Here is a 13,429-nt window from a genome sequence, read left to right as displayed (position 1 = left end):
AACAGACAATTTGCCCGAACTGCTTCTTCTTTTCAATATATCCAAAATATATATGGTGTGTTTAAGCACACCCAACATTAATATTGCAATTTTCGTGAAATAATTATAATCATTAACTGTTTATTCTGTTAAGACGACTTTATTTTTCGTACATTTCGGCATAATTAATAGCAACAAATTAACAGTGTTGTTATAATAATAATAATAATAGTAATAATAATCATAATAGTGCGGGGAACATAACATTATCTTATTTCACAATGGCACTTTCTAAATTGGCTACATTGTAAACATGTTTAAACACTATCGTCTTCTTTAAATTTAAATTTATTTGGATTTTTTTTTGTGTGCGTTAAATTTCCATATAGAGCTACCAATCAATAACATAGGCAACCCACTTTTTTATACAAAAAATAGCATTTTCGAAAATGTTATCCTAACATTCAAATGTTTAGACTCGAAAACAGAAACATATAAAATACTTAATAATATTTGACATGGTCATGAACTGAACAGGATGTACACATTTCTATCTTTCGAATTTACCATGATGTTGCAATACATGGTCCAAAGAGCATTTTCATATATTTTATCTCAATCTGTCAACTTCATCATGAACAATATCAATTATACGTGATGATTTGAGTTTTAGATCATCTTCAAAGTTATAATCATCTTCTTCAAATTCTTAACATGATAACGTAATGAATGATTACTTGATCTTATCAATAATAGCACTATACTTAGATATATATGTTTGTATTCTACTGTATCAGGCGCGAAGTGGAGTGCAACCCTGTAAATTTGCTTGAGTTTAATATTCTTAACTGCCACTAGAAAGTGCATTAATGATTTCCGATAAGCAGCTGTAACTGCCAGCGCATAAGCCAATAATGCCAAATAATATCAAAAGAATATCCTTGATGAGAATATATTTGCAAGGACCCAATTTATCCGGATACATAACGCAAATTTCCATAATCGCCGGGAACGCAATTCCCAATGCGGAGAGACAGAACGCACCAAACAATGAAATAAACAAGCCAAGAAGTGGAATTGTTACGGCAAGCACAACTGAAATAGAACAATGATATTATTACAATAACAATCCAACTCAAGTAGTCGGTATAACTTACAAGTAACGATGACAGCGCCAATGCGTAGAACGTATTCCCAGACGAGAAGATGGTTACTGTTTTCGAGACGTTTGAAAATGTACGTGTCCCATAAAATCTTCACTGGTACGTAGCCTTGTAAGCCGTATGAGATGAATATAGCAATGGAGTAAAGAATGTTGACTGTTTTCGCCAAGCTGCAACGAAACCAAACAATTTATTAATCATAAACATGCACGCGCACATTTTCACGTAGAATTATGTAATATTTATTAATTTATAAACTTACGCATCTTGTGGGGGGAAATTCAGCGTGATACTGGCCTCGCTCTGTTCACCATAGCGCCAGTATCCAAGGAAACCCATGCCAACATACAAAAATACAATAACAACCATCGCAACGTTCAAAACGCCGCATGTGCCGCCGAAAGATTTAGGTGTCTTCATGTTATTTTCTAACGCAATAACCTTTAAAGAAACAAAAATGGTTTTAATTTTTTTATATAAAAAAAAGAAGATTTAATTGTATACGTACAACACCAACGGCTTCCAAGGCAAACAAAGTTGTTCCGAAAAACAATGGGAACGTATATGCTGTTCCAAAATGAGGCCGCTCATCGATACTCGGCAGGTCTTGGAAAATGTAGTAAAGGACAATGCCGAAAGATGCGAAAGTAAGCACATTGGCTAACGTCGAGAAGGGTGCCAATAACTTGAGATTTCTTATTGAGTTGATGAGAATGAAAGGTACTAGAAGCATGAGGATGTATAATTTGACTGAAATCGCTGTCTCTGTATATTGATCAGCCACCGCTTTGATGTTTACTGCGACGAATACCACGTAAACGCAGCAAATACCAAGTTGGTAAATTACCAAAAAGAAGTCTACTAAAATTCTAAAAAAAATCATCGATATTATGTGGATTATGTCTAAAAATACGATTTTTAATCACTTACGGTGACATATTTGCAAATTTGCGAAGACACTGTGGTCCCGATTCTAAAGCTACCTTCATTGACTCTGGATATGTTAAAATTGGAACTTTCAGTCGCTTACACATAATATATTGAGCTTTTACCTATAAACAAAATTAACACGCATAAAAAATTACCATAAAACTGCAATAAATAATTAACACGTGTAAAATTTGAAATTTAAATTTTATTTTTATTTTATTAATATGCGCAGTTAATTTACTTACTAAGATATGAAGGCAGTATGTACACAGTATACCGATGAGAATTGTACAAATGAATCCATTCGTCAGGCCGGAGTTCTTGAAAGCTTCCGGCATCGCCAAGATACCGGTGCCCAAACTACCCTTAAGTAAATGGATGAGCGTCTCCGTATTGCTGGCAGAATAAGAAAACAAAGCGATCAATATGATGATTAATCGATGTGTATGCTATGCAATTGAAGTGTTTTAAATACCTTGTTGGATGCTCGACATTCCTGTGCAGATGCGGATCGTAATCGTCATCTTGCGGGCTGCCTTCTCCTCTTTCCACATTCCTAGAATCATCCGAATAATTTCTGCACGCACGTGACAATGGAAAGATGAAAAGAACACAACGTTTATTAATGCAACCATGCAGAGAACAATGATTAGTACATGTAGAAACAGTAACAATTCAACTTTTCAACAATTTCTTACTTGTTTGCTCCAACAGGCTTCAGCTTCATCGTCTCTTGCGCCATCTTGGAGGCTTTTCCGGTACGCGCGTGAAATGGCGCCTTAGGTTACTGGTCAAATTACGATTTGGTTCGTGTTTGAAAAATTCCTGAGGAGCTTAGCGTTATATAACATCGGACGTCACATGTGATTGTTCTTCGATGTTAAGTGTTAAGGAATACGACCTTTCGTTTTAACAATTCATTGTGTGTAATGCCGGATCGCCTGGAACAAACAAGAGAAAAATCAATTTGTGTTTGAAACATTTCATTACTGCTATAGTCATAGAGCAGATGATGGTTGAGTTAAATGATGGATGCCGAGGCAAATTAATCTTATTGTACTTATTATTCTGCTCTACATATTTGAATATTTATTTTGCTTACATAAGAAGCAATGTTTTGAGTTTATCAGTGGTAATTTTGAATGAATAAGTAAACAAATAAATTTGCAATTCAAAGTAACTAATTTTCAAATTACGTAAATTTATCTTTTCCGCATCGGGAAACTTTCCAGTCTACAGGTCTGCAGCTTACGCTGAAGTGCTGAAAATTCTGAATTTAGGTCAACTTCGTAGACTAGATGGACCCATTTTAAAATGATTACCCACACATTGTGTTATTTACGTCAAATTGAAGAATTTAAGGTAATTGCTTCTGTTAGTAATCGTGTAATCGATTTTGTAATTATCTAAATTTGTTTTTAGCACAATCGGACAAAGCTTACACATAATTTTTGTGTTTTTAAAACCCGCTAAATTTATTATATATTAATTTGATTGTCGCGCGGTATTATGAATGAAACTATCATAAATCGTTTTATGTACTTTGTGTATAATTAATGAAGCTTGCCTATAACTAGATAATTTACCTAATAATTGAAGCAATCAACGTTCGATTTATGTTGGTCACGATCAAACAATGTCACTATTCTTGCCGTAGGCGAAAATAAACTTGTAAACTATTAAATTAGGCGGAGTAATCTGATCGCACTTAAAATACGCACTGGCCAGAGTCAACTTGGCGCAATCCTGTGAGCTGGATGATCTGTTCAGCCCTACGTCCGATTCTGACTGATGACTTTTAAACGCAACGAGTTTGAACAACACAAATTTAGACCGTCGCGCAGTGTGTGTGCTTATTTTGTTCAGCAGTTGCAAACTGTTTTCTATACTCTATAGTCAACTGATGCAGCCAAGCCAAGACTTCTACAGTCATACATACGACATTTGCATTTAATAAATAATTACTCTGAAACTGTAATATTTATTTAAACAAAATTTGATACTTTTTGAAACTAAAGAAAAAAATCAAAAATTTAATTATGCCTTAAATAATAATTAAATACAGATATAGTTATGTTAATATTATTTAGAAAATAACCATGTTTGCCCGTGAACTTGACGTTGCGAAATAAAACGTGAGCACAAAATGCAAAAATAGATAAATTAGAAAATTGGGTCTGCCAAGTGATCAAAGTCGATAGACGACTTAACCTTTCCGTCTGACCACTGAATGCAATTATAATTATACGTAGAGGAATTTCGAGGGTGGTGCAGCTACAATGTGCCTTCAAAGCACACGAATTCATTGGCACGCTTTGTAGAAATTGCAATTATGTAATTTACAAGCAACGAGCAGAGACCAGAATCTCAAGTGACGTTTTAAGCGAAGTTTCGTCTAAAGTAGGCGGTCATGGTACATCTGCCACTGTACATCACTTATTGAATAATTAAAGCAATGATTTATGCTGTAAAGAAACCTTATAGCGAATTAGATTGTTAATTGACAATTGTTACCAACCGAGCTTTAAATGACAGACACACTTAACTATGATAAATTCGATATAAATAAAAATTACGGTGCCGAATATCTTTGTTCATAAAGGAAATTGATTTAAAAGAAAAATTAATCTATATCTAAATCAATTGAAATTAACTGTTAATAACTGTTAATTGCTTAAATATAAACATTCTCCAATTAAATCTTGTTAGTTAGATTAAGCTATTTTTAATTCATGTTTCGTTTGCAACAGTTGCTGTGTAATATTCAAAGTTCGTGATGTGTTTTTATTAATTTTGCGCAAACATGTTCCTTTTGAACTCTTGAAGAAATGTTGCATATACTGATTTATTTTTGGAATTTGCTTACAACATTAACCATCATCATCATCGTAATATTACAATATTATTTGTAAACAAGTAGCGATGCATGTTTAACATGCAAGATTATATATAGTCACGTCGGGATAACAAGATCACAAGCAAAATCAATTAATTCATTGAAATTTATATTATAAAATTGTTATTGCAAGAAATTTATATCATTTGAAGCATAAAAGTCAAATATTTTTCATAGTATGTGGTAATATTTTAATAGTGTGAATTTATTGCTGTCAATGATCTTCTCAAAGCAATTTTAGCTTATATTGTAATAAAAAAATATGTTTTTCCTGTTTATATTCAGTTTATACGCACATTAACGTCCGGTAATGCATTATTCGCGTTAAAACCTGTGTCCAAAAAGATATTTACGTTTTATTATGAATTTATGATTGAATATTAAATTTTGGTCTTCAAAACATATCCAATAACTTTAATAATACTATAAATATGTTCAAAAATTGTCAGTTAAATGATTAATTATAATTATGTTTACATATCTAAAAATAGTCTAAGAAAAAAAGCTGGCACTCAAAAAATATTAGGTAAAGCTTATTATATTTTTATATTAGTTGAATGAAAAGCTCATTGTCACATGATTGTCGGACGAAACGTGTTAAGCTTGACACGCATCACACATCGTAATTTCCTCTATGTATCTAAATATACAACATTTCTTTCACGGACAACGATTGTCGTTTCGGTCTTTGACCTATTGCGTCACTCCCAAAGTCATCGCTCCAAGGTATTTTCTGCACGATAACTGATGACACTAAAGCGAGAGTAATGAGCAATAAATCTAATCGTAATGTGCATGCAAACTTACACGCCGGCGTGTACGCATAATTTATTAATATGGTCGTTTCCTCAATTACGCGCTCCCCTTGCACGCTTGGATATTCTGGATTGAATTTGCGAGCAATTGCATAACCACGCAATTGAGAACCCTTGCGCCGCAGATGGTAGAAACACGTGGGAATATCGCGACGAGTATTATTCTTGTACTTACGCTTTTATAACGGTCATGCAGCACGCAGAGAATTTGGTGTTATCACTCGCGCACGAACCTTATAGTCGCGCAATTTTTTAGGATTAAGTGCGACGCGTGTGACGCGACTGTAAGTAGGGCACTATTATTTAGGGCGCCATATTTTCGGAGCGTGCTTATATGGGGGTTTGTACGAGGTAGGCATCCACCAACGTGCGCGGCGTCGCGACGCCGAGTATCTCGGTTTGAAGTTGTTTTCAAGCGCATTGCTGCGCCATCTGATTCACTCTAGTGATACTTTTTATTAATCATCACAGAAATCCTTATCTTATATTTTTTAGTAATTTGTTTAAATAAATTAGGGAATCGGATGATTTTGGTTAGTAATAATAATAAACATATTAACAATGACAACGTATTATATTAATTTTTATAAAAATTACATACTTTGCTCTAAAATCATGGAATCACTTATTTTTTTGGACATAACATTACATCACTAACATCTAATAAAACTAATTGTCTTGTATCTATACTACTCACAGTGGTAACAGTTTAGATGAGCAAATTGTTTGTCCGTGTTTAACATAGAAATATTTTTTGGTGAATTTTAAAGTATTGAACTAAGCATTGGACTAGAATAATATTCATGGCAAACACACACACATTCATGCCACTTTTCAATCTGTTTCAATAAACACTTTCGTTCAATGTATAAAAATATCATACTCACGACACTACTTATTAGAAAATTACGCTACTATACAACTATACATATTGTACTTATGAATGATCGTAACGAGTAACTAGATACATTTATGTGAAAAATAAATAGGATAAGAACGTAGTGTCACTCTTCGCCATTGACGAATTCATCAATGATCTTACTCAAACTGGTGTATGTGCCGATGACAAGGCCAAAGATACCAAAACAAATGAGCAAGACATTTTTGACTACCATAATATTGAATTTCATTCCATCCAGATAGTTCCAATAGGTGCACATGTCAATTAACGCTGGGATGGCAATGCCCAAAGCAGCCAAACACAAAGCACCGATCAAAGAAATGAAGAGATCTAGTTTTGGATATGCGGCCGCCAATGAGACTAAAATATTAATCACAAATTAATAATAATATTCACATTTTGATTTAATTGTTTTGTAGGTACTTACAAGTGATCAGCACAATCAATGTGCGGACAACGTACTCGATAAAGGACTTTTTGCTGTTTTTCAAAAACCTGTGACTCAGATACTCGTTCCATGTGATGTCAATGGCTACGTAACATTGAAGTGCGTACGTGATGAAGATCGACAAGGCCAGCATGACCTGGACAACTTGACCCAAACTAAAAAAAATCAAAATAATGCACTTCCTTGATCACGTTTTGCGGGTGGAATAAATTTAAAGTACTTACACGTCTCCTGGCGGCAAGTCCAATGTTATGGAACCTTTAACCTTGTTGCCATATGTTAAATATCCTAGGAAACCCATACCCATGTAAAGCGCTACGATGGAAGACATGCCGATGTTTAATACTCCAAAACCACCACCGAATTTCTTAGGGGTTTTCATTTCGTTTTCCAATGGCATAATCTATAATTAAATCAATTAGAAATAGAAGATTTCTTTTAAAAATTAGTTTAACTTACGACGCCGATAGCTTCCAAAGCAAAAAGTACAGTACCCAAAAACAGAGGCCAATTTTCAACGTCACCGACTGCATCACGCTCTTCAAACGTCGGAGAACCATCAATCAAGTAATATACAATGATACCAAAACTCACGAATGTGATAAAATTCGCCGCTGTTGAAAAGGGCGCGAGTAGTTTCAAGTTTTAATCCAGTTGATTAAAATCAAAGGTAAGAGGAACATTAACATGTACAATCGCAGATTGATGTCTTCAAAGTATTCATCGCATACATTTTTGATATTTGTGGCGATAAACACAATGTATACACAGCATGTGCCCATTTGGTACAGTAACAAGAAGGCATTCACCATATGACTAGAATAAAAATAAAAAATAAAATTTTTGTTTAAAAAAATAATTGATATTTAAGTAGTTATTATATTTACACTGATGCCGATGCACATTTTTGAAATATCGCTGGTCCTTCCAAGAATGCAGCTTCCGCAGTTGCTGGATATGTGAGACTAGGTTCCCGACGACGTTTGCACAATTCATATTCAGCGCTGATAAGCAAGTGAATGCAATATGTGCAAATTAATCCAATCAAAACTGTTCCAATTAAACCGATGATGTATCCAGAATGAGAAAACGCTAAGGGCATAGCTAAAATGCCAGTTCCCAGACTGCCTTTTAGCAAATGGAAGAGCGTCTCAGAGTTCCTAAAATAATAAAATTTCTCATTATTAGATTCTCATTGCATGTCACATGAATATAATTTTCTTTAAATGGTGTGCGAAAGTATTTTAGCAATGTGACGAAAATGCGAGTTCAACGTCATTCGACAAGTGAACAAATTAGTTGCCGGTCGAATATTGCCGGTGCCAAAAATTCACGTTACGCAACGTCGACGTCGGCAAACTATTATTTTCACTTTAAAAGCAGGGCCACGTTTAAAATTAGCGCCTAGCGCCTGCAATGCGCATCATTTGTATGAGCATAAAACTATAAGTGCGATTCTGCGGCGTTGGTGTACAAAGAGGAATATAGATACAACAATACAATAGCATTCGACGATATGACACGTGCGTAAAATGAAAATCGTTTCTAGGTGATTCATGAAAGAGATAAACGTGTGTTGACACCGTTTATAAAACTAGATAATCTTTTGAATATAAAGTAATTGACTACTTAGTTTAAAGTGTGCAAATTGTGCATACAAGTGCCTAAATTTAAATAATTTAAATTTAAACATTTGGCACTTATTAACATGCATAAATTAGTGGAAAAATTCGAATTAATTTGGCTCGAAATGTGCATATTTTCACAGCGAGAGAATAAAACATAAATAAATTTGTTATTAATTAATTACTAAGAAAATGCCATCAGATATAATTAAATATTAAATTTTTAATGAAAATAATAAAATAAGTTGTAGTTTTATAAGTTTTATCAATTTTTACTATTCAATTATTATCATTTTATCATGTTTTTCTAAATTTTTACTTTAATTATCCATAACTTGTTCTACAATCGTTCAATCAACTTCATTTTATCAAAATAAATATAATTAAACATATAATTCTGAAAGAATTTTGAGTATAAAGCCAATAGTTTTTGAGTAATTAATTAATTTATACATTAATTTATAATTTATAATTTATAAAAATCAAATTATTTTCCTAGCGCCACGTAAATAAATATGACGCGATTTATAATGTCTGCCTTGCGTTTAAAAACCCACAAAATATATAATTACAAAAACTCTTTGACCTTGGCAACTAAAATATAAAATATAAAAAGCCAAATATCGTTTTACGTACTTCACACGTCAATAGAAACCACAATATTGCATTATGCCTATACTTGTTGCTAAAATATTAATTGCAAAAAACCATCGCAATATAAATATTACTAATACTTATGATTCATGAATAATTCAAAGTCTATGTCAATATCATGCACCCACATAAATTATTTAGGTTATTAATTAATACTCACGTTGTAGGATGTTCAACTTTCCGATGCTGATACGGATCGTACTTGTCCGAGGTATTGTCCTTGCCATTGGCATCCTTAATGCTCAGCACGAACGCGGCGTCCTTCATACCTCTAGAACTATATTACGAGTAAATAATACAATATCAACACACGGCGTAAACGCGGATATTTTTAAAGAAAATGCATTTTTTCACTCGTCAAACGTGCACACACAGAAGAAATACGAAGCCATAGAATCTTGAACTTGAACGTTTATTGCGGCTTATGAGTTGAGAGATCATTATGCACGTGTCACTCAACTTTAGATTTCGAACGTGTGTGAAACAATGTATTTTTAAATAATTAATTATTTTATTATACGTTGAATGATTTTTTTGTGTTGTGTTGAAGAGAAATATTTTCTAAATTGTGCCGAGGTTGGATTCAAAAATAATTTTAATCATGTGCTAGTTTCTGAATATTCACGGTCTTTCCAAGCATATAAAACATGAAAATAAGCCAACATACTTCTTCTTTTCACCCTCGTCGGGCTCATAAGCCGGATTGGTCATTGACGTACTCATCCCGTAGCCGTTGTCTTCTTCTTCGTCGTCTTCGCTGCGTTCGAGTGGTGTCGTGGACGCGGATCTTGGCCGTTGACCGTCGTGATGATGTCTCCTGGTGTCCTGTGAACCAGAAACAACATTTGACGTTCACTATTGCACGCACGTAAACGCACTGTATAGATTCGATCTAATCAGATTTATTTGTTAGCGTCTTTCAATGATACACGACCGGTGCTTGTGTTTGCAATGTGCGAAAATCCGCACTCGGATTATTCGCGAGTGTCGAAAACTTGTGCCGCATGCGTGCGACAGGGAAATCGCGCGGCGGGCTCGAGTGTTCAAAATACAAAACGAAAATAAACTGCAACATTGGTGTGAAGAGGTGTTGGTCGTTTATGTTAGACAAGGGAATTGTAAATAGCAGAAATCGGCCGGAGGCAATTTTTTTATTTTTGCATCTTTTAATTTCAAGAGGGAAATATTAGTTGTTTGTTGACGGAATCAAATTTAAATCGTTATACCGTTTTATTATTTGTGAATATTCAATTTTATGGCTAGGAAGTAAATTTTTATACTGTAACTAAGGCGTAAAAACATAACAATTATTGGTGTTATCAGGAAATTCTTTTATAAAATATGAATTTTTGTCATTCATTGTTAAATACCTGTATAAATATAAATATATGTTGTTGGAAATACCCTTCATGTTACGTTAAAATAATTATTTAACTAAATATTTACTTAGCGAACCCAATAATCTGCTTTGAACATAACACGACTACTGCATAATCATAATTATATCAAATATTATTCAGTACATTATTCAGCCTACTGAATATTGTTATCAATTCCTTCCGATGAATAATCAGATCAATGATATAGAATGACAATCTTTTGTAGACAATCACAGATAATGAAATATTTCGTACAAATATTTTTTTGCAAAATATTTAATTTTTAATATTATATCAAGTATAATCCCTACGTAGGTAGATTGTTTGAATGGGAATTAATTAATATACTTTCTTAGTTAATTAGTTTGCATGTATCTGTGTGCAAATACTATGTTGGATGCCATGTTGATTTATATTTAATGAAAAACATTTAAGCGGAAAAGTACTCATTACCTCCAAAATAATTTAATCAAAATTTAATTTATTTTTAAAATTATTAAGAAAAGGTTATGGTTTTTGATATAAGTATATAGTTGCATAAAGCTATGTTTTATTCAGTAGCTGTAGCAATTTAAGAAAGTTTGCGCCACTTTTTAATAAAATAAATTCCTTTAAAACAAACTTTTCTGGCTTTTCTCCATCAATTAAAAAAAGTATTAAATTTGATAATATCCTCACCGTTTCTTTTCCTTTTTACATTTACACCGCACTTCAAATCTTCAAATATTCTGACACTTTTCTTTTATAAAACTCAATCACTTTCCTTTTTAATTATAAAATATATAAAAAAAATAATTAATTGTACCTTCCACACCGCTTCTGCTTGCCGGCGAACGCACACCTCAACTGATTCAAGCGTTATCCAGGTAATGATATTAATTCATGCGAAAGCCTCGAAAACGAAGCTTATCACTCTGCGTATACATACACTTGCACTTGAACTGAACATTGTTGTTCCCCGATTATTTTAGTTATTTGCCATGTCTACAGGAAACCATTACGAAAAGTATTTCATTTTTTGAGTACATATGGTGTAGTAAATACGTATCTAAATGATTATCTTATATTACTAACGATTTATGCGTTTTTGCTGATTGTGATTTTACTAGCAGCAAATAACACTTAAAATTTATTAGGATTGTTACGTATCGATGAGTCAAAGTTTCGTAAAATTTACAACAAGTCTATACTTGAAAAGAAAAAGAAATATTTGGAATTTTGGAGTTTTTCTCATATTAATTAATTAATTAATTAATTACACAATGATAAAAGAAGTGAATTTGCTAGAAATTTAGAATGAGTCATGCTTTTCACAAAAGTTAACGTTGATTTTATTTGTTAAACATTTTAGGCATTTTTTAAACAAGCGATAAAAGTTTCAACTATAAAATTTCTATAAAATCAAACCTATAAAATGCAAAATAAAAACTATTACAAGTATTTTGCACTGAGCTATATAAAATTATATTTTCACCACGAAAATTGTGAATTTAATTAACACTCTTTGTCAAAAACAAAAACACAATCCACAATCCAATAACACCTACGTCTACTTTGTTAATATTTACAATTAGCCATTATTTGTGTCACATGAAATAAAACTCTATTTATAGATCAGTTATTTATATTCGTAAATGAAGTATAATAAGGTAATTTTTGGCCTCCATTTCTCAAGTGCACACGTGTGTAGTACATCTACAACTACACACGCATTTATGCAATAAACGAAATTGAGACTATAATGCCCCCGCGATGTGCCATCACAATTCGCGTCTGCACAACACACAACGTCCCCCTTTTTTCAAGTTGTTCATTAAGCAATTTCTTGACGATCTTCTCGTCGCATGACAGCATTGGCGGTGTTAGTGCACATCCTTGTTAGAAACAGATTTGTTATATTAACGTCGTACGCAAATGCGCAAACAGACCCACAACAAGCCCCCGTGTTTCAGGTTTGTTTCTTCGTTTTGGTTGGTCGCTTCATTCATATCTTCTACTCATGAATGACGTACACACACATCCATACATACATATTATGAGTATCATGTATGGTAATTCATCAATTTATTAATAAATACGCAAAACCGTGTCGTTATCTACTTACGCCACGATTACGTTCTCTTCCTTTGTGTCGTCCGCCATGCAAAAGGTTCATTTGTATTTCTAGAAACGGGTTTAAACTTTTATTGCTCAACCCTGTTGAAAGCATAATGTTTTATTTTGCTTTGCTTACCTCCACCGTGTATAGAATCATCATCATCATCCGAATTCACTAATTTGTATCGAACCGAATACATTTTGCTTGTAATTAGCGATTGCTGCACGCGCTAATAATGTGCGAAACAAACTAATTGATTGACCTAAGCAATCAAGTCAATGTAGATTTTTATAATTAGAGTTACAGCATGAAAGTCTTTGCCAACAATTGTTTCATGAATTTGCACAAGTAAACAAGGTGCGTCATTGATTAGTTAGTATTGCCTCGTGTATATGTATAGCAATTTTTATTTAATACGCTAATGTTTTTAAAAAATGCCAAATGCAAATATTTACAAATTACAGTGTTTGAAGGTAAATTATTCGCATTTTTGTGTTTGGATTGTTTTTTAACTTAATTTTTTATATTTACTTATATATTT

The 13,429-nt window shown here is 33.0% G+C and overlaps 2 protein-coding genes across 4 annotated transcripts; both read right to left on the bottom strand.

Annotated features, from left to right (window-relative positions):
* Positions 1–119: 119 nt before the first annotated feature.
* Positions 120–6,109, bottom strand: LOC135794460 (proton-coupled amino acid transporter-like protein CG1139). 3 transcript variants are annotated; one of them, XM_065305763.1, is made up of 9 exons: positions 5,959–6,109; positions 2,771–3,013; positions 2,548–2,649; positions 2,318–2,468; positions 2,073–2,194; positions 1,651–2,011; positions 1,405–1,583; positions 1,137–1,312; positions 120–1,074 (listed from the first exon to the last, which is right to left on the bottom strand). In XM_065305763.1, exons 2-9 carry the CDS (start codon positions 2,812–2,814, stop codon positions 824–826), a joined length of 1,386 nt encoding a protein of 461 aa, XP_065161835.1. In that variant the 5' UTR covers positions 2,815–3,013; positions 5,959–6,109; the 3' UTR covers positions 120–823. The 3 variants fall into 3 exon arrangements, with proteins under 3 accessions (XP_065161835.1, XP_065161834.1, XP_065161836.1); XM_065305762.1 differs by lacking the exon at positions 5,959–6,109 and adding an exon at positions 3,659–3,935; XM_065305764.1 differs by lacking the exon at positions 5,959–6,109 and adding an exon at positions 3,659–3,935 and having other exon boundaries at positions 2,548–2,628.
* A 229-nt stretch (positions 6,110–6,338) lies between these two features.
* Positions 6,339–13,127, bottom strand: LOC135794458 (proton-coupled amino acid transporter-like protein CG1139). The gene is given in 10 exon segments (XM_065305760.1): positions 6,339–7,044; positions 7,112–7,287; positions 7,357–7,535; positions 7,592–7,779; positions 7,782–7,948; positions 8,020–8,292; positions 9,572–9,688; positions 10,079–10,236; positions 12,895–12,953; positions 13,024–13,127. Coding segments are annotated over 10 exon segments (1,638 nt in total). The 5' UTR covers positions 13,088–13,127; the 3' UTR covers positions 6,339–6,787.
* Positions 13,128–13,429: the final 302 nt, after the last annotated feature.

This window comes from Atheta coriaria, unplaced genomic scaffold (assembly GCF_025399875.1).
Source record: "Atheta coriaria isolate IRGN ID8LTWV9N9 unplaced genomic scaffold, Caltech_Dcor_3.1 hic_scaffold_6_pilon, whole genome shotgun sequence".
NCBI lineage: Eukaryota > Metazoa > Arthropoda > Insecta > Coleoptera > Staphylinidae > Dalotia > Dalotia coriaria.
Note: the sequence above shows the minus strand (reverse complement) of the source record. Positions and strands in the feature narration are given on the sequence as shown.